General features: G+C 44.3%; 1 protein-coding gene across 1 annotated transcript in view; it reads left to right on the forward strand.

Annotated features, from left to right (window-relative positions):
- Nucleotides 1-20,663, forward strand: part of FAM184B (family with sequence similarity 184 member B) — a 72,052-nt gene that overhangs the window by 21,481 nt on the left and 29,908 nt on the right. Inside the window, exons 2-6 of the mRNA XM_066278766.1 lie at nt 449-1,201; nt 1,932-2,067; nt 2,939-3,078; nt 3,671-3,877; nt 17,391-17,501. Of these exons, the coding sequence (XP_066134863.1) occupies nt 449-1,201; nt 1,932-2,067; nt 2,939-3,078; nt 3,671-3,877; nt 17,391-17,501 (1,347 nt within the window). The remainder of the gene's footprint in view (nt 1-448; nt 1,202-1,931; nt 2,068-2,938; nt 3,079-3,670; nt 3,878-17,390; nt 17,502-20,663) is intronic.

The raw sequence follows: 20,663 nt of genomic DNA on the forward strand, positions 1-20,663 counted from the left end.
GTAACTGGTTTTCAGATGTTAAATCAACTTAGCGTTGCCACTTGGTTACCGTGTATAATCCTTTGTATATATATTGCTGAGTTCTATTTTCTAGTGTTTTGCATCCCAAAGTGTTCTTTTTGAACAAATTAGAGCTTTGGACCCGTCTCTGGGTTCCCACCACACTGCAGAGGTCCCGGAGGGGACGCTGCCACAGATACCCTCCGTGGGACCTTTATGTGGTATCACCCCTTCTCTGCTTCTACCCTGTCCCACTTCCCCGTTTTCCAACTGGTTTCTGCTGGGGACAATTTCTAATTAATAATAAATCACTTCCACAGAGCCTCCCTTCTTGGGTGCTGCTCGTGGGGACGGACATAAGTCACCACCATAGAAGACATTCTCTGGTCACAACCATCGCACACACCGCAGTCCTCACACTAACTGGGCTCCGTGGCTCTTCCTGCAGGTGATTTACGCCCTGAACACGCGCCAGGATGAGGCCGAGGCCAGCATGGAGGCGCTGCGGGAAGCCCACCAGGAGGAGCTGCAGAGGGCGGTGGCGGAGACCAAGGCCCGGCTGCTGCAGGAGGAGGGCCGCGCGGAGGAGGAGGCGCTGCTGCGGCGCATCCAGGCCCTGGAGGGCGCCCTGGAGCTGCAGAAGCAGCGGACCCAGGAGGCGCTGGCGCAGTCGGCCACGTGCCGCCTGGAGACCAAGGAGAGGGAGCTGCGGGTGGAGGCGGAGCACGCCGAGCGGGTCCTCAGCCTGTCCAAGGAGATGCTGGAGCTCAAGGCCGACTACGAGAAGAGGCTCCAGCACCTGGCGAGCCACGAGGCATCGCCGTGGGGCCGGCTGGCCCAGGGGAGCCCTGAGCCCAACGCAGAGCCGAGCTCGGGCCCCGAGATGCGGGAAGTCCTGCTGGAAGTGGAGCGACTGCGAGCGGAGAACCAGCAGCTGAGCAAGGACTACTCCCGGAAGGCCGAGGAGCTGCAGGCCACCTACGAGCGGGAGAACGAGGCCATCCGGCAAGCCATGCAGCAGTCGGTGAGCGAGGCCCTGTGGCAGTGGCAGGAGAAGGAGACAGACCTCCGCAGGAACTTCCAGGCCCAGGAGTCGGCCCTGCAGGCCCAGGTCAGGAAGCTGGAGGGGGACCTGGAGCACAGGGGCCGCAAGATAAGCGACCTGAAGAAGTATGCCCAGAAGCTGAAGGAAAGGATTCAGGTAGAGCGCGTCCCTTCCTCTTTCCAATGGGGTAATAAAAGTGTGGCCCCTAACTTTGAACACCCACTATGTGTCAGGCTCTGTGAGAAGCACCTGACTTCTCCCGAAGTGAGCTTTACTACCTCCATCGAATTCAGCCACATTTATTCAGCAAACATTTATTGAACACCTACTACGTGCCACAGAATGAGCTGATTGTGTTCCCTGACCTCAGAGAGCTTAGACTTTATAGATGAGAAGACAAGACTTTGACATTGAAAGGCTTCAGGACTGGGCTAGCTGGGCACACAGCTCCTAAGTTTTTGAATGCCTGTCAGCCTATTTCTAAAGACTGTGCTCTTTCCATAACCACTTGCCTATCCCTGGGACTTTGAGTTCATGGAGAGCCCGACCATTGAGTCAGTATGGTGAGCCCCACATACTTACAGAGCCCCATTCCTAGAAGTAGCAGTGGTTGAGATCCCTGATGCTCCCTGGGCATTATTTCCTGTCCCAGATCCTTTATCTCACTTGGTCCTCACTACAGAAAGATTAAGTAACTTGCCCGCGGTCACCCAGCCAATCAGAGGATGAGTAGGGATTTGATGGAGCCTGAGTCACTGAATTCCAGAGACTAGGGGCTTATGCTGGGCAGGCCCCCACCTTTCAGAGCCGATATTGGTTCTGTGTACAAAGGACATCTGCACACAGAACGGTAAGCAGAGAAGTGACAGCCTTTCTGTCGGTTTAGGACCTGGATGTGCAGCTCAAGGAGGCGCGCCACGAGAACTCGGAGCTGAAAAGCACTGCAAAAAAGCTCGGGGAGAAGCTGGCCGCCGCCAGAGACAGACGCCTGCTGCAGGAGTGTCACGTGACCCAGAAAACCGGTGAGATGCCCTCGGATGATTTCCTTACAGATGGAAGGTCAGCCTCCAGCGTGGCGGCCTGGGGCCGGTGGAGGGAACGGAGTGGAGGGGCGGGGCTGTGTGATCTGACCCGTCTGGTGGGCTGGTCCAGTCCAGGGAGGACACAGGTGAGCCAGCACCTGACACTGCTGCGGATCAGATGTCTAAAAGGCATGATGCAGAAGGACCCCTTGCTCCAAACTATTTCCCACCAGGCCCACCCACCACAGTGCCCGAAGTTCTTAGCACTGGCTTTCCCCCCACACGCAGACAACACTTTATACTTTAAAAAAAATTTATTGACAACATTATATAAAGTTCAGTTATACAACTGCATTAACGCATCTGTAAACTCTGGTGTGTGCTTGCCACCTGAAGTCTGGTTTCCTTCGGGCACCATATAATTGACCCCTTTTACCCTTTTAGCCCTCCCCCGACCGCCTTCCCCTCCAATAACCGCTCTAACTTTATACCTTTAACATTATTTCACGTAGTGACGCTATTGGGTCTCCCCAATAATTTTGTAAGGTAGGTGGTGTCAGTATCACGTGTTACAGATGAAGAAATGCTCTGAGAAAAGGTAAGTGGCTAGATCAAAGCCAACCAAATTGCTTGGTGAGAGAGCTGGTGTTTGTGGCTAAGAATATCTGATTCCAAAGTGCCTGTCACTAGGCTCCCTCATCAGAAAGTTCTAGAATACCTACAGTGATCAGCCTGAAGCCAGGAGGCCACAGAGCAGGGGTGGCATAGCGGAGTGATGGGCAGAATCATTAAATAGCAGAGTGGGGACTCGACTGCAGAAAGCCCCCGGCTGAGGCCGAGTTCCAAACGATGTTGAAACTTTTGCTTCTAGATGGCGTGAAGACAGAGCGAATTTCGGAGAATGAAGTCTTAGGGAAAGCGAAGGACTCGGAAGCCAGCAGCCCCCGACCTCAGCGGGATCAGAACGTCCCCAGGGACTGTCCGTGTCAGAAGGGAGACAAAGATGCCCAGGTAGTGTGTGGCCCCGCCAGAAGGGAGACAAAGATGCACAGGTTAGTGTGTGGCCCTGCCATCGGGGTGGAGAAGGCGCGGGAGGCTTCGGCTACAATGACGCTCAGGTAGAGATCAGTCCCCAAACACCACAGATCCTGGCAGCCGCAGGTGCCACGGCGTGTGGGTGGATGCAGGGCTCTGGATTTCCGTCAACTTCATGTCATTTGAAACTGGGAGACTGAGAATGTAGCAGGATTCTCCCAGCTCCTTATCGCCGACTCCTGGGAAACCAGAAACGTGTGTAGTATCCCCGCTCTGTGTTCCCAGACAAAACAAAGAAAGCGCTCTGCAGAAACCACTGTAGTGTGGGCCTGACTATCTGATCCCCTGACGATAGATAAGCTATTCCCAAGAGCCCTTTGCTGATGGCGCATAAAGCCAAGTCTCTTACAAAGACCAAATATATGATCTTATAAACTTTACTGCATCTCGTGAAGCAGGCTGTAAAATCAGTATTTAAACACTATACAAGTTGCACAAAAGAGACACAGTGGTCCCCTGCCTGGCACCCCACCCTGGACGGTTTACAAGGCCCGGTCTCTCTTTATAGACCAAGAGAGAGGCGAGCCTGGCGACGGAATCCATACAGCAACGCCACGAAGAAGACCTCCGGAAGATCAGGCAGCAGACGGAAGAGGAGAAGCAGCAGCTCAGAGAGCAGCTGGTGCGGCGGCTAGAAGAGCTGGCGAGGAAACACGCGGCTGAAGTCAAGGCGGTCCGCGCGGCGGCGGAGGCCGAGAGGCGGCGGCTGCAGATGGTGAGGGCCGCTCTCCCGGGCGGGCGCTGTGCCGCCTCCTTTTCCTTACCTCCCTTCCTTCCTCTTTCATTCCTATGTATTTATTTATTTATTTATTGTATTTTTCTAACGTGAGAAGCCGGAAGGCAGACAAACTCCCGCATGCACCTGACCGGGATTCAACCGGGCAGGGTTCTTTCGTGTCTTCTTTCCTCCCTCAGACATTTACTGAGCTCCAGATGTAAGCTAGTTCCCAGTCCAGAGGGATTCCGGGGTCATTTGGAAGAGATGGGGACAGGCTAAGACCCTGGGCCTGGAGTCACTGGCATGGGGTAGGATTGTGTCACAATCCTACCTACAGTTAACTTAGGCAACTTCAGCTCTACTTAACAAAACCCAGAGAGAAACGACCTGAAGCAAACACTCAGGCCTGGCCAACTGCCTGGACTCAAGTCCCAGCCCCACCACCCTCTGGGGGCCCCTCTGAGAGAAATCTATGGAGCGTGGGGTTTCTCCTGGGGAAGACACGATGGTAATGGCACCTCACTGGGTAGCTGCGGGGATCGCATGAGGTGATCCACTTGAGAAAACCGAAGCATACCGAGCACTGGTAGATGCGGGTAATGGATCAGTGCCTGGCAGCGTGGGAGGCGATTTCCAGCCTCTGGGTACTATTCCAACCTCCCACCAGAACGGAGGCTTTCTGCGAAGGAGACGTGCAGAGCCCCATTTCTCCCGTTTGCTGGGGAAAGCAACTAACATATGTGAATGTTTTAGGAGAGCAGTGAAGTGTAAATATTATTGTGAACATCGGTGGTGCTTTAATTACACTCACCGTCCCTTTTCCACGTGGGATACATTCCAGGACCCCCCAGTAGATGCTTGAGGCTGCAGATAGTACCAAACCCTGTACCTATACCGTGTATTTTTCTATGCATACATACCTGTGATAAAATGTAATTTGTAAATAAGGCATGGTAGGAGATTAACAATGATAACCAATAATACAATAGAACAGCTATAACAACATACTGTAATAAAAGCTATGGGAATGGCTCGGGGCCATTATGGGGTAAGATAACACAGGCACTGCAATGTCACGATGTGGATCTGACAACCCAGGCGGCTAAGTGACGAATGGGTGGGGGCATATACAGCGTGGAGACGTGGAACAGAGGGAGGATTTACTTCCCAGCAGAATGCAGTGGGATGGTGCGGGGTTTCAGTACAACTCAGAATGGCGCACAACTTAAAACATGAATTATTTCCGGAATTTTTCATGTAATATTTTTGGACTGCAGTTGACCATGTGTGACTGACACCATGGAAAGAAAAATGGCAGAGAAGGGGGCATGACTGTATTACAAGAAAGCCTCTTTACAACCCAAGAGCCCACGCAGAGTTCTGTGATGGTTAGGAGTAGTAGGTACTCAATACTTACATGCTGGATCAATAAATGAACTCGTGAAAGACCCAGACTAGTCCTGGGTCTGAGTCCTGACTCTCTCGCTAGCTGAATGACCATGGACAGGTCATTTAACCTCTCTGAACCCTGATTTTGAAATATAAATACATACTTTGAGGGCTTGTTATGTAAATTAAGTATGATATTATATATATAAACTCTTAGCTCAGTGCATGGCTTATAGTAAAAGTTCAATAAACAGTGGCCAGGATTAGTTACCATAAGCCTTGCATCATGTCTGATAATATTTTTTTGTGTGACAGAGACAGAGAGAGGGACAGAAAGGGACAGACAGACAGGAAGGGAGAGAGATGAGAAGCATCAATTCTTCATTATGGCACCTTAGTTGTTCATTGATTGCTTTCTCATATGTGCCTTGATCGGGGGGCTACAGCAGAGCGAGTGACCCCTTGCTCAAGCCAGTGACTTTGGGCTCAAGCTGGTGAGCCTTGCTAAAACCAGGTGAGCCTGCACTCAAGCTGACGACCTCAGGGTTTCGAACCTGGGTCCTCCGCATCCCAGTCCAACGCTCTATCCACTGCGCCACCACCTGGTCAGGCTAAAGCTCTTTATTCTTATGAAGATAATTAATTCTCCTACAAATTGGGTGTTTGCATCCCCATTTCAGGGGTGAGAAAACAGGCTTAGAAAGGTTATGTATCAGTTCACACAGACGGCGAGTGGTGGGGGTAGTATTAACACCTGAGGGCCTGACTCCAGAGCCCACCGTTTCCCACCCCTGTGCAGGGTAGGAAGCAGCTACACCAGAAGCATTTCTCTCTTCCTGAGCTGTGAGTGCTCACACAGATCCAGTTCTCATACCCCCAGCTGACAATCTTTCCATCCTGAGCCATGGTCAGTGGGAGGGACAGTCGCTCTCCCAGACCTGCAGGTTGCCCTAGTAACCTGTCCACCAAGCCTAACTCCGAGGGTAGAGCTCCCACTTCAGCTTTAATCAGGGGGCATGAGTCCATTTGAGAAATGAATCATGTAGAACTAAACTGGTATTATATGTAATGCCAATTATGTATAGGTTTCCTCCTGGGTTTGGGGGGGTTATATGGTTTGCTTTTTACTTTTCGGTAATTTCTATAAACTGAGGATATAAATTATATAAATTAGTTCATGCAGATTATATAAAACCTTGAAGAGGCCCCAAATCTAGAATTCCTGAACTAAAAATAGACAGCATTTTTCCTTCTAGAATTGAGCACACTATTTCTCTGAGTCCTCCGCTGTGGATTTATTGTGTATCCTGAATGCTACCTGACCCTGAAGAAGACTCTACAGGGGACGGGCTGCAGTTGACCAGGAAGGCCTGTCTTCCTTGCCCACGGAATTAGATGCTATTATCACATAATCTTGGCAGACAGAACAGAGTACACATCCTATAATAGGCACTTGCCTACATCGATTCCTAGGGAGAGCATGGGAAAATTTATTGAGTGCCTCCTGAGCTGTGCTAATTACCGCTGTATTCCACATCTCATTTGTATCACTTAGGGTCCTTGGTGCCAAGCATCACACACCCACCCGGGAAGGCCTGGAGAACCACGCTGTTCTCATATGGTAGCCACTAGACACGTGTCACTATTTACATTTAAATTAATCACAGTTAAATAAAATTTAAAATTCAGTGTCTCAGTGGAACTAGCCACATTCCAAGTGCTCAAGAGCCATATGTTGCTAGTGGCTACCATACCGGATAGTATGGCACTGAGGGATTTCTGCATCTTAGCTACAGTATATTCTAGAACATTTCCATCATCACACAGTTCCATTGGTCAGTGCTGCTTCAGAATGACCAGTCCTGCTGCCCCGGAAACTGAGGTCGCCAGGTCTGCATGCCTCCCGCTTGTACCTATCATGGCTTCTGATGCTAAATCTGGATGAGTGTGTATGATTGGTAGAGCCTCAGTCACATGCTTATGCCTAGTTGCAAGGGAGTCTCCGAGCGAAGGGACGCTTTCTTTTTTTTTTTTTTAATAAATTTTTATTACTGTTAATGGGGTGACATCAATAAATCAGGGTACATATATTCAAGGAAAACATGTCCATGTTATCTTGTCATTCAATTATGTTGCATACCCATCGCCCAGAGTCAGATTGTCCTCCGTCACCCTCTATCTAGTTTTCTTTGTGCCCCTCCCCCTCCCCCTTCCCCTCTCCCTCCTTCCCTCCCGCGCCCCCCCTCACCCCCACCCCCGGTAACCACCACACTCTTGTCCATGTCTCTTAGTCTTGTTTTTATGTCCCACCAATGTATGGAATCATATAGTTCTTGTTTTTTTCTGATTTACTTATTTCACTCCATATAATGTTATCAAGATCCCACCATTTTGTTGTAAATGATCCGATGTCATCATTTCTTATGGCTGAGTAGTTTTCCATAGTGTATATGTGCCACATTTCTTTATCCAGTCTTCAATTGAAGGGCTTTTTGGTTGTTTCCATGTCTTGGCCACTGTGAACAATGCTGCAATGAACATGGGGCTGCATGTGTCTTTACATATCAATGTTTCTGAGTTTTGGGGGGTATATACCCAGTAGAGGGATTGCTGGGTCATAAAGTAGTTCTATTTTCAGTTTTTTGAGGAACCACCATACTTTCTTCCATAATGGTTGTACTACTTTACAGTCCCACCAACAGTGAATGAGGGTTCCTTTTTCTCCACAGCCTCTCCAACATTTGCTATTACTTGTCTTGTTGATAATAGCTAATCTAACAGGTGTGAGATGGTATCTCATTGTAGTTTTGATTTGCATTTCTCTAATAACTAATGAAAATGAGCATCTTTTCATATATCTGTTGGCCATTTGTATCTCTTCCTGGGAGAAGTGTCTGTTCATGTCCTCTTCCCATCTTTTCATTGGATTGTTTGTTTGTTGTTGAGTTTTATGAGTTCTTTGTAAATTTTGGATATTAGGCCCTTATCTGAGCTGTTGTTTGAAAATAACATTTCCCATTTAGTTGGCTATCTGTTTATTTTGTTGTCAGTTTCTTTTGCTGAGCAAAAGCTATTTAGTCTGATGTAGTCCCATTCATTTATCTTTGCCTTCACTTCTCTTGCCTTTGGAGTCAAATTCATAAAATGCTCTTTAAAACCCAGGTCCATGAGTTTAGTACCTATGTCTTCTAATATGTACTTTATTGTTTCAGGTCTTATATTTAGGTCTTTGATCCATTTTGAATTAATTTTAGTACAAGGGGACAAACTGTAGTCGAGTTTCATTCTTTTGCATGTGGTTTTTCAGTTTTCCCAGCACCATTTGTTGAAGAGGCTTTCTTTTCTCCATTGTGTGTTGTTGGCCCCTTTATCAAAAATTATTTGACCATATATATGTGGTTTTATTTCTGGACTTTCTATTCTGTTCCATTGGTCTGAGTGTCTATTTTTCTGCCAATACCATGCTGTTTTGATTATCGTGGCCCTATAATATAGTTTGAAGTCAGGTATTGTAATGCCCCCAGTTTCATTCTTCTTCCTCAGGATTGCTTTGGCTATTCGGGGTTTTTTATAGTTCCATATAAATCTGATGATTTTTTGTTCCATTTCTTTAAAAAATGTCATAGGAATTTTGATGGGAATTGTATTAAATTCATAAATTGCTTTGGGTAATATGGCCATTTTGATTATATTTATTCTTCCTATCCAAGAACAAGGAATATTTTTCCATCTCATTGTGTCTTTTTCAATTTCTCTTAACAATGCTTTGCGGTTTTTGTTATATAGGTCCTTTACATTCTTTTTATGTTTTTTCCTAGGAATTTTATGTTTTTTGTTGCAATCGTGAAGGGGATTGTTTTTTTTAGTTCGTTTTCTAATATTTCATTGTTGGCATATAGAAAGGCTATGGACTTAGGTATGTTAATTTTGTATCCTGTGACCTTACTGTATTGGTTTATTGTTTCTAGTAATCTTTTTGTGGAGTCTTTGGGGTTTTTGATATATAGGATCATATCATCTGCAAAAAGTGATACCTTTACTTCTTCTTTTCTGATATGGATGCCTTTTATTTCATTCTCTTGTCTGATTGCTCTGGCCAGAACTTCTAGCACCACGTTAAATAAGAGTGGAGAGAGTGGACAACCCTGTCTTGTTCCTGATTTAAGGTGGAAAGTCCTCAGTTTTATGCCATTTAATATGATATTGGCTGATGGTTTATCATATATGGCCTTTATCATGTTGAGATATTTTCCTTCTATACCCATTTTGTTGAGTGTCTTAAACATAAAGTTGTGTTGTATTTTATCAAATGCCTTTTCTGCATCTATTGATAAGACCATGTGATTTTTGTTCTCTGTTTTGTTGATATGGTGTATTACGTTAACCGTTTTGTGTATGTTGAACCATCCTTGAGATTCTGGGATGAATCCCACTTGATCATGATGTATTATTTTTTTTTAACATGTTGTTGTATTTGATTTGCCAGTATTTTGTTTAGTATTTTAGCGTCTGTATTCATTAGAGATATTGGTCTGTAGTTTTCTTTTTTTGTGTTGTCCTTGCCAGGTTTCGGTATGAGGGTTATGTTGGCCTCATAAAATGTGTTTGGAAGTATTGCTTCTTCTTCAATTTTTTGGAAGACTTTGAGTAGAATAGGAACCAAGACTTCTTTGAATGTTTGATAGAATTCACTAGTATAACCGTCTGGACCTGGACTTTTTTGGGGGGAGGTTTTTAATAGTTTTTTCTATTTCCTCCCTGCTAATTGGTCTGTGTAGGCTTTCTGCTTCTTCATGACTCAGTCTAGGAAGGTTGTATTGTTCTAAGAATTTATACATTTCTTCTAGATTGTTGAATTTGGTGGCATATAGTTTTTCATAGTATTCTACAATAATTTTTTGTATATCTATGATTGTCTGTGGTGATTTCTCCTCTTTCATTTTGCATTTTGTTTATATGAGTCTTTTCTCTTTTTTCCTTGATGAGTCTTGCCAAGGGTTTGTCAATTTTGTTTATCTTTTCAAAGAACCAGCTCCTTGTTTTATTAATTTTTTCTATAGTTTTTCTGTTCTCTATTTCATTTATTTCTGCTCTGATTTTTATTACTTCCTTTCTTCGGCTGGTTTTGGGTTGTCTTTGTTCTTCTTTTTCTAGTTCCTTAAGGTGTGAAGTTAAGTGGTTCACTTGGGCTCTCTCTTGTTTGTTCATATAGGCCTGAAGTGATATGAATTTCCCTCTTATTACTGCTTTTGCTGCATCCCAGAGATTCTGATATGTCATATTGTCATTTTCATTTGTCTGTATATATCTTTTCATCTCTGCGCTTATTTCTTCTTTGACCCATTCATTTCTTAAAAGTCTGTTGTTTAGTTTCCACATTTTTGTGGGTTTTTTTCACTCTATTTTGCAGTTGAATTCTAGTTTCAAGGCTTTATGATCAGAAAATATGCTTGGTATAATTTCAATTTTTCTGTATTTGCTGATGTTATCTTTGTGGCCTAACATATGGTCAATTCTTGAAAATGTTCCATGTACACTAGAGAAAAATGTATACTCTGTCGGTTTAGGATGAAGTGTCCTGTAGATGTCTATCATATCCAGGTGCTCCAGTGTTTCGTTTAAGGCCAATATATCTTTATTGATTCTCTGTTTAGATGACTGATCTAGAGCCGTCAGTGGTGTATTGAGGTCTTCAAGTATGATTGTATTTTTGTCAGTTTTTGTTTTTAGGTCAATAAGTAGCTGTCATATATTTTGGTGCTCCTTGGTTTCGTGCATATATATTAAGGATTGTTATGTCTTCTTGATTCAGTGTTCCCTTAATCATTATGAAATGACCATTTTTGTCTCTGAGTACTTTTTCTGTCTTGTAGTCAGCATTATTAGATATGAGTATTGCTACTCCTGCTTTTTTTTGGATGTTATTTGCTTGGAATATTGTTTTCCAGCCATTCACTTTGAATTTGTTTTTATCTTTGTTGCTTATATGTGTTTCTTGTAGGCAGCATACAGTTGGATTTTCTTTTTTAATCCATTCTGCTACTCTGTGTCTTTTTATTGGTAAGTTTAATCCATTTACATTTAGTGTAATTATTGACACTTGTGGGTTCCCTATTGCCATTTTATAAATTGCTTTCTGTTAGTTTTGTATCTTGTTTGATTCTTCTCTTCTGTTTTTTTATCATTTGTTTTTGTTTGTTTGTGTTCCATACTTCTTTCTTCTGTTGCTACCTTTTTAAAGTCATGTGCTTCTGTGGTGGTTTTTTCAAGTGTGGTTACCATTATGTAATGAAAAGGGTACCTACCATATTCATTGTAGTACCATATCTTATGAGTGTTTCTGTGCTTCATCGTCCTTTGCTACTATTAATCTCCATCCTCTCCCCCTTTTTTTTTTTTGTTGTTGTCACAGTTTAAATTTGGTCTTATTGTGTTCTTGGTGGAGCTGTTACTTGTGGTTTTGGTTTTTTTTGCTCTTTGAATCTTTTTGGAAATCCCCCTTTAGTATTTCCTGGAGTGGGGGCTTTCTGATGATAAATTCCTTCATCTTTTCTGTATTTGTGAATGTTTTTATTTCTCCTTTGTACTTGAAGGATAGCATAGTATTCTTGGCTGAAAGTTCCTCTCTTTCAAGGCGTTAAATATTGGGGTCCACTCTCTTCTAGGTTGTAGAGTTTCTGCTGAGAAATCTGATGATAATCTAATAGGCCTTCCTTTATATGTTGTATTCTTCTTTTCCCTGGCTGTCTTGAGAATTTTTTCTTTGTCGTTGGTTTGTGCCATCTTCATTATGATGTGCCTTGGAGTAGGTTTGTTGTGGTTAAGAAAGCTCAGTGTTCTGTTTCCTTCTTGAATTTGAGGCTTTAGTTCTTTCCACAGGCTCGGGAAGTTCTCGTCTATTATTTGTTTGAATATATTCTCCATTCCATTTTCTCTCTCTTCTCCCTCTGATATACCTATTATTCTTATGTTATACTTTTTGATGGAGTCAGACAATTCCTGTAGGGCTTTCTCATTTTTAAAAAATTTTTAGTCTCTTTCTTCTTCTCTCTGCTGTGCCTCAAGTTGCTTGTCTTCTATTTCACTAATCCTATCTGGCCTGTTCTATTAGCTAAACCTGTTCTATTAGCTAGGCTTGTTACCTCATTTTTCAGCTCGTGAATTGAGTTTTTCATCTCTGTTTGATTGTTTTTATAGTTTCGATTTCCTTGGTAATATATTCTTTGTGTTCATTGAGTTGTTTTCTGAGCTCCCTAAATTGCCTTTCTATGTTTTCTTGTATATCTCTGAGTATTTTTAGGATTTCTATTTTAAATTCTCTGTCGTTTAACTCAAAGGTTTCCAATATATTAAATTTTTTCTCCATAGATTTTTCCACATCTATCTGAGTTACTTCTCTATCTTTTGTATCCATGATATTCGATTTCCTTTTTCTTAATGGCATCTGAGGGTGCTTTTATTGATAGTATTAATGAGAATTAATAAAGAATAAAAAATTTTTAAAAATTAAAAAGTTAAAAAACAAAGAAAAAAAAGAAGAAGAATTTGGAAAAAAAACCTCACAAAACAACCAAAAATAATTTATTACTTCCCCCCCTTTTCTTTCTTCTCTTCCCATCCTCTACCTCCCTCCTTAGAAAAATATCGTGATGACCTGTGAATTATATTCTGCTAAATGGAACAAAAACTGCCTATAAGGGAGGGGCTGAGTTGAGGGGAAGTGTTCAAGGGTCAAGAAAGGAAGTAGGGACCCACAAAATGCAAAAAAGGAAAAAATCTGGGTCAAGTATAAATGATTTGCTTGTAAGTGATGGCCAACTAAGAGATATAATGAGAGGGATAAGAGGGAAACAGGAAAAAGGAAAAAAATATCTATTGTATTAAGTGGAGCAAAGACTAAATATAATGGAGATCCTGGTTTGGGAAGAATGCTAATGAGTTAAAAAGCAAAGTAAAAAGTACCCAAAATGCCACAAAAAAACAAACAAAACTTGAGTCCCAAATTAAATAATTTGTTCCTGATTGAGGATTGAGTGAGAGGAAAAGTAACAGGAAAAAAGAAGAAACTAATAGAAAGGGAGAAATAATAAAAAGGGGAAAAGGAAAGGAAGAAAAACTAAAAAGAAAAGAAAAAAAACAAAAAGAGAGAGAGCAAGTTAAGGGTTTTGGAGTGTAACCCTCATGGAGGGTAAGGAAGAAGAAAAGAAATAAAATGTAACACTTATGGGTAGTGTAGTTCAAGAAAAGGAAAGAATAAGACAGGCAGAGAATAAAAGGACCAAGGTGGAGGAAATAGAAATAATAATAATAAAGGCAAGAAGATAAAAGAAACAAAAGAAAAAAATAGTGGAACAAGTTATAAAGTCTGTGGATTTTTCTTGATTCTGAGAGGTTAATTTCTTCCTTTTTCTTTTCTCTCCCTCTTCCTGGTCGGTGACTCTGTACCCCAGGCTCTGCCCCTGTGGCACGCTTAGGTAGGGATTTGCAGTTGATGAGACTCTATGGCAATGTCATATATTTGGCTTCAGTCTCATTGGTAGTCAAGGCTTGTTAGAGTTTGCAGGCTCTGACAATGAGAGAGTCCGTTTTCCTGAAGCCTCTCTCCTAGTCTCTCCTTCCTGAATTAGCAACCTGGTGAACCAGCTATGAGGCTGCCACTGCCTCTACCTGGGGAGTAAGAGGCTCAAAGAGCTGGCAAATCTCCACTCTGTCCCCACTCAACGCAAGGCTCTGGGTAAGGTTCTGTCAGTCAGAGCCACCAGCGTAATCAGGCGTGGCTGGGAGCCAATTGCTCTCAAGGTGACTTTCTATGAGCCACCAGGCCTGTTCAGCATGCCTAGCACTCTGTGGGACCACTCTCCCCAGGTTTTCTGCACTTTGTAACCTGTTTTGGCTGGGAAGAAGATGCCCTAGTCTCTGCCTGCAGCACAGGTCTTAACATCTGCCAACTCCCTCTTTTTAGCATATATCCCTGAGTATGAAAGCTCTGTCAATCAGAAGTTGCCCCCACCCCTTTAGCAAGAGGCACTAAAGAATATCACACCTCTTGTCTTGGATCGCTGAACTGAGAAAGATCTTGTCAATTAGAGCCATGTAGGTCGGTTGGGAGATGAGCAGACTGTGGGTTAAGCTAATTTCAGCAATTGAATCCACAGATGTGCTCCAGGACGGACTGCAAGCTGCCTGCATGCCCCTCCCCTGACGCTTGATTGTTGGCTTGAATGGCTGGGTGAAGCACCCTGCCTGTGCAGAGAAGCTTGGGCATAGGGAGGTTCGCTTTGGCGCACTTCCCCTGCGCCGCTGGTGGTTGGGGTGCTCTCCACAGCAGGAGGCTGGGTCGCCTGCCATGTACCCTCTGCTGGAACGCCGGCAGCGTGCGGTGCACCAACTGCTGGGACTCCCATGGCGTGTGGTGCGCCAGCTGCTGGGACGCCTGCGGCGTGCAGCGCATTGGCGGTTTCTCCCTGCATGCGGGCTCACTGTGCGTGGGCTGACTCACCACAGGTACACTCTCTTCTCGGCTTGAACGAATGTCCCTGCTGCAGTTAGTTTCCTCCACACCCTCAGCTCCCTTCCGACTCTCAGTTCCAAGTGAAAGCAGCCCCTTCGTCTTCAGTGTGTGGAACTCCCGAATGCTCCAAGGATAGATTTTTCTGTCTCTGGTTGATGAATTTGTTGAAATTTTGGGGAAATCTGTCGGCCGTGCTGCTCACAGCACCATTTCCATGACGTCTGCTGCTTTCAAGAGGGCTCTGACGTATCAGAAGGAGGATTTCCCAAACACCTGGGGGAGGGCCAGATTCTGAGCAGCCAAAAGGAATGACACCTCTCCACTCCATGATCCCACCCTTATCTCAGACCTGTGGACAAGCGTTTTCCTATTACACAGAAGAGGAACCCAGGAGATTAAGTAACTGGGGCATCACACAGCAAAGAGATGACAGAGTTGGATGTGGATCAGGCTTGCCTGACTCCAAAGTCGCTGGGATTTGTCCTCTATGTGATGTAACAAAATACACATTTCCCTGGGCCTTGGGGAGCAGCCTCCAGGTCCTCACCTGCCACTATCCAGTCACTTTTTATTACCATTTATTGAAAGTGTACTCGGTATTTTGAGCAATGCAGAGATCCAGGAATCATGCATGCCCTTGAAGACCTTATGATCTGGTAGAAGGGACAAGACACACTCCCCAACACCAGACTCCAGTCAGTGACTGTGAAGTGCTATGTCTGGGGAAACAGACTCACTGTCAAACCTTAAAGGTATTACCCCAAACCATTCTAGGCCTCTGCTTTCTACTTTATACAATAATTATAAATGTGAATGATTTTCTTAAATTTTTTCCAAACTTCATTTTTATCAACTCCAAAAGTCCTCTTGGTTATTTAGAAATACGTTGTTTCATATTGGGACTTTTTCAGACATCTCTTTGCTACTGATTTCTAATTCAGTTCCCTTGTGATCAAAGAATGGATTCTGTAATTTCACTCCTTTTCAGTTATTCACCATGTTTTATGGTGCAGATACAGTCTATCTTGGCGAATGGTCCTCTGGCGCTTGAAAAGAATATGGACCTGCTGCTGCTGGGTGGAGTGTTCTGTAAATGATGGTTAGGTTGTGTTGGCTGATAGTGTTGTTCAGGTCTTTTATTTTCTCACTGATTTTTCTCTACTTATTTTATTGATTATTGAAAAAGGAGTGCTTCTCAAATTTAAATCCTCAAATTTTATATATCTCCTTAGCTTTTGCTTTATATACATTCAGATTTATTTATTAGATGTACAATATTTAAACTAAGAATTATCTTTTTAATAAATTGGTCCTTTAATAATTTGTGACATATTCCTGTCCTGAAGTCTGCTTTGATAAAAATATGCATCTTCTATTTTTTTAATGGGTAGTGTTGCATAGTCTGTTTTAATCCATTTCTTTACTTTTGATCCACCTCTGTCTTTCCATCCAAATTGCTTTTATGGTATAGCTGGCTCTTACTCTTTCATTTATTTTGACAATCTCTGACTTTTGGAAGTAATTTAGACCAGTTACAGTTAGTGTAATTATTGGTGTCTGCCATCTTGCTGTTTTTTTTCTGTTTGCCATTTCTGTTCTCTTTTCTTTTTACCTCTTTTTTGTTTATTTTTGATTCATTTAATATTATTCTCTTTTTTATCTCTACTATTGACTGATTAGCTATCTTTTTTTTTTTTTTTTTTTCCCGAAGCTGGAAACAGGGAGGCAGTCAGACAGACTCCTGCATGCGCCCGACCGGGATCCACCCGGCATGCCCACCAGGGGGCGATGCTCTGCCCCTCTGGGGCATCGCTCTGTTGCATCCAGAGCCATTCTAGCGCCTGAGGCAGAGGCCACAGAGCCATCCCCAGCGCCCGGGCCATCTTTGCTCCAATGGAGCCTCAGCTGCGGGAGTGGAAGAGAGAGACGGAGAGGGGGAGGGGTGGAGAAGCAAATGGGCACCTCTCCTGTGTGCCCTGGCCGGGAATCAAACCCGGGACTCCTGCACGCCAGGCCGATGCTCTACCGCTGAGCCAACCAGCCAGGGCTAGCTATCTTTTTTTGAGAAGTATGAGCTAGTGGTTGCTTTAGGATTTATAATAGGAATCTTAATTACTGTCTGCCATCAAATTCTATTATATTACTTCATATGCATACATACATACAAACATTCATACATACATATATGTGTGTGTATATGTGTGTGTATGTGTGTGTGTGTGTGTGTGTGTGTGTGTGTATATATATATATATATATATATATATATATATATATCATTCTGCCTTTAATATTTCCCTGAATCTGGGAATGTAGTTGGCTTTTTGACTTACAGGGCACTGAGAATTGTGTCAGTAATGCGCAGTCTCTTTTCTTACTTGACACTACAAAACTTAAAGCCAGGGTTCTAACCTGCCCTTCCCCCATATGGAGCAAACTTCATGGTATGCATTTAACACTTCTTTTGACTTTCTCTTGTATCTCTAATTTAAGTTCCCTTATAGTATTTTATGCCTCTCACAAGCATCTTTGAACCACTTTGGAAATAAGGCAGGACGTGTCCTGCCCGTGCTGTTGTGCCTTGGTGGCTAACTCTCCTACTCACCACTTAGGAAGTAGAAGCACAGTTGGAGGAAGTGAGGAAGAAATCAGAAAATGAAATAAAGCAGCTGGAAGATGAGAAAGCGGCCCTCAGTGTGAAGCTCCAGAATTCTCTGCTCGAGGTAAGTCCCGAATCAGTGCAGGGAGAGAAGGGAGGCATGGTTCTGGGCCCGCGGAGCTTCTGGTTAACTGACACCCAGGAATCTCAGGAAACTGCCCTGACCTTACTATGTCCAGCGCCCTTGGAAGAAACAAAAGGACTTCAGTGTGACAAGAAAGCTGTCTCCGGGGGCATAAATTCAGCTGCAAGTAGCAGAGATCCTGAGTTATAGAGGCTTATCCAGGAGACGTTGAATGCCACACGCAAGAGAAGGAGGCAGAGGGCTGCTGGTGTTGATTCTGTCGCTAAACGATGTCAAGCCTGGTAAAGCTGCGGTTCTCCTGACCGCCCCTTCATCCTGGCTTCGTCAGCTCTTCTGTGGGCACTAGACTTATATACCATCAAAAAAATTTTTTAATTACATTTTTTGACTGCATTCATATAAAGGCAAATTTAGCCAAGCTGTATTTGTTGTCTTCTGATTTACAAAAAAAGAAAAAAGAAAAAAAAATTTTTTATGACCCCTAAAATATCATAGGCCCTAGGCACGGTGCTTTCTGGAAGGAATGGAGGGGTCGGCTGAGATTCCAAGTCTCTGTTTCCACTCCAGGTGGGAGGTACAAATTTAAACCAGGAAACAGAGAGGGGCAGGGATGACGCCCTTCACCAGGCGTCAAAAAGCATTTGCGGAAGCCCAGCTGCCTCCCACTCCTGCAGCTACTGTACCTGCCCCGTGGCCATTGTATCTGCCCCATGGCCCACCAGCGACAGCAGGGACTTAGCTGCCAGGCCTCCATGGTGGGGGCAGCAAGGAAGAAAGGGATCAGGCACTGGCTGTAGACCAGATGAACAACAGAGTTTGCTTTATGGCCGTACCAGTCCAGACTACCCACAGACCAGGGTCAAAGTTTACAAGAGCTGCTTCTGTCCATGTTACTAGGGAGAAGAGGCTGGAAACAGGTTCACTCCTGAGCCTCATCAGACAAAAATAAAATTGTACAGAGGTTTCCCTGCTGCTTCCTCTGCCCTCCCTCATACCTTCCAGATGAACCCTGCACCGACCTGCCCGCGGAAGCCCATGAAATTGGTTCTTCAGCCCAGGCGTCCATCATGACCACCAGGGGGAGCTCTGAAGGATACAGAGCCGCGTGCAAAGCAATAACGGTGTTTAGGAATATATACAACGTGTCCGTCAAGTCATGGTGCACTTTTGACAGGTCACAGGAAAGCAACAAAAGACGATAGAAATGTGAAATCTGCACCAAATAAAAGGAAAACTCTCCCAGTTTCATACCTATTCAGTGCAGTTCAATGTGGGCTCATGCACAGATTTTTTAGGGCTCCTTGGGTAGCTATCCCGTATAGCCTCTACGGACTCGTCACTGACTGATGGCCTACCAGAACGGGGTTTCTCCACCAAACTGCCGGTTTCCTTCAACTGCTTATCCCACCCAGTAATGTTATTCCTATGTGGTGGCGCTTCGTTATAAACTGATATTCACGTTGCACTTTGGTCACGGATTCGAATTTAGCGAGCCACAGAACACACTGAACTTTCCTCTGTACCATCCACATCTTGACTGGCATGGCTGAGGGCTGCTCCGCTGTATACACGGTGCTACGTCATCATCTGCGCATGCACACGTGCTGCCACATCATCCTACAGAAACTGGGAGGGTTTTCCTTTTATTTGGTGCAGATTTCACATTTCTATCGTCTGTTGTTGCTTTCCTGTGACCAGTCAAAAGTGCACCATGACTTGACGGACACACGGTATAACGGAGTTCGGTTCAGAGACATGCATGAGAATGCTACCATCAAGTTTGAAACAGTGGTTATTTCTAAGAGGGAGAAAGGACGGTGGGTCAGGAGAAGCACAGGGGCTATAACTGTGTTTGTGATGTGTTGTTTCTACAGCTGAGCAACGATACACACATTATGTTTTTTTCTAAACATTTTTCTGTTGCACAGATGATCATTTAAAAATAAAAAGGTTGAGCAGGCCATGCCTTATACTTGATGTAGCAGGGGTTCTGGAGATGCGGTTTTAGCAGAAAGCCCCTGCTGTAGAGGTGTCTGTTCCATCGCAGCCCGAGATGGGCTGCCCAGCAAAGAAGCCTATTTCTCTCTCCTTCCCTTTCTTCTTCTTTCCTTCTTTCCTCCTTTTCTCTCTCCTTTTTTCCTCCCTGCATCCCTGTCAATATCTTCCCATGGGATCTAGAGCACCGGCTCTGCAGAGCTTAGGGAAGCTTCATGGACGTGTGTGTGACTAGCCCGTTTCTACTTCTGACCAGGACACCTGGACCGTCACCTGACTATTTCTCTGAGTGCCCCCTTAGAACCACTCTCTTTAAAAATACCAATGATGAACCTTTGTTAAGCACTTACTCTAGTTAAGGTACTGTCTGAGCAGTTTTACATGTATAAACTCTTAATCCTTACAACCACTGCACTATTAGTATCTCTGGTTTACAAATGAGAAGACTGAGGAACAGAGAGGGTAAATCACTTCCTCAAAGTCATGCAGGTAACAAGTAGTGGATCTGAGACTCAACCCAGGTAGGGGGACTCTAACGACCCCACTGTTTCCCGCTGTGCTAACACTGCGTCTAGTATAGTATGCTGACTCGTTGATGACTGCTATCAGTCAGAACCCGAGTGTTTACAGATGACACCGGTGTGCTAACACTGTGTCTAGTACTTGCAGACTTGTTGATGACTGCTATCAGTCAGAACCCGAGTGTTTACAGATGACACCGGTGTGCTAACACTGTGTCTAATACTTGCTGACTCGTTGATGACTGCTATCAGTCAGAACCCGAGTGTTTACAGATGACACCGCTGTGCTAACACTGTGTCTAGTACTTGCTGACTCGTTGATGACTGCCTATCATTCAGAACCCGAGTGTTTACAGATGACTAGCCCTGACCCAGAGACTGACCTGGACAAAGGGTCTTAGGCCTGCCCTCATCTTCCATTTCTTCTGCCACTCTAGTGGCGTCATTATCTATTCACCCACCTACCAAAGCCAGAAATGGAGGTCACACTTGACCACATCCTCTCTCCCGCTCTCCCATTTTCAGCCCGAGTCCCTGCCCTTCCCCACCGTCACATCCATCAACTGTCAGGTCCTTACGGTCTTTCCACTCAAGCCCCCGGTCCTCTCCCCTCTCTTTACACCAC

Source organism: Saccopteryx bilineata, chromosome 5, assembly GCF_036850765.1.
Source record: "Saccopteryx bilineata isolate mSacBil1 chromosome 5, mSacBil1_pri_phased_curated, whole genome shotgun sequence".
In the NCBI taxonomy this organism is placed as follows: domain Eukaryota; kingdom Metazoa; phylum Chordata; class Mammalia; order Chiroptera; family Emballonuridae; genus Saccopteryx; species Saccopteryx bilineata.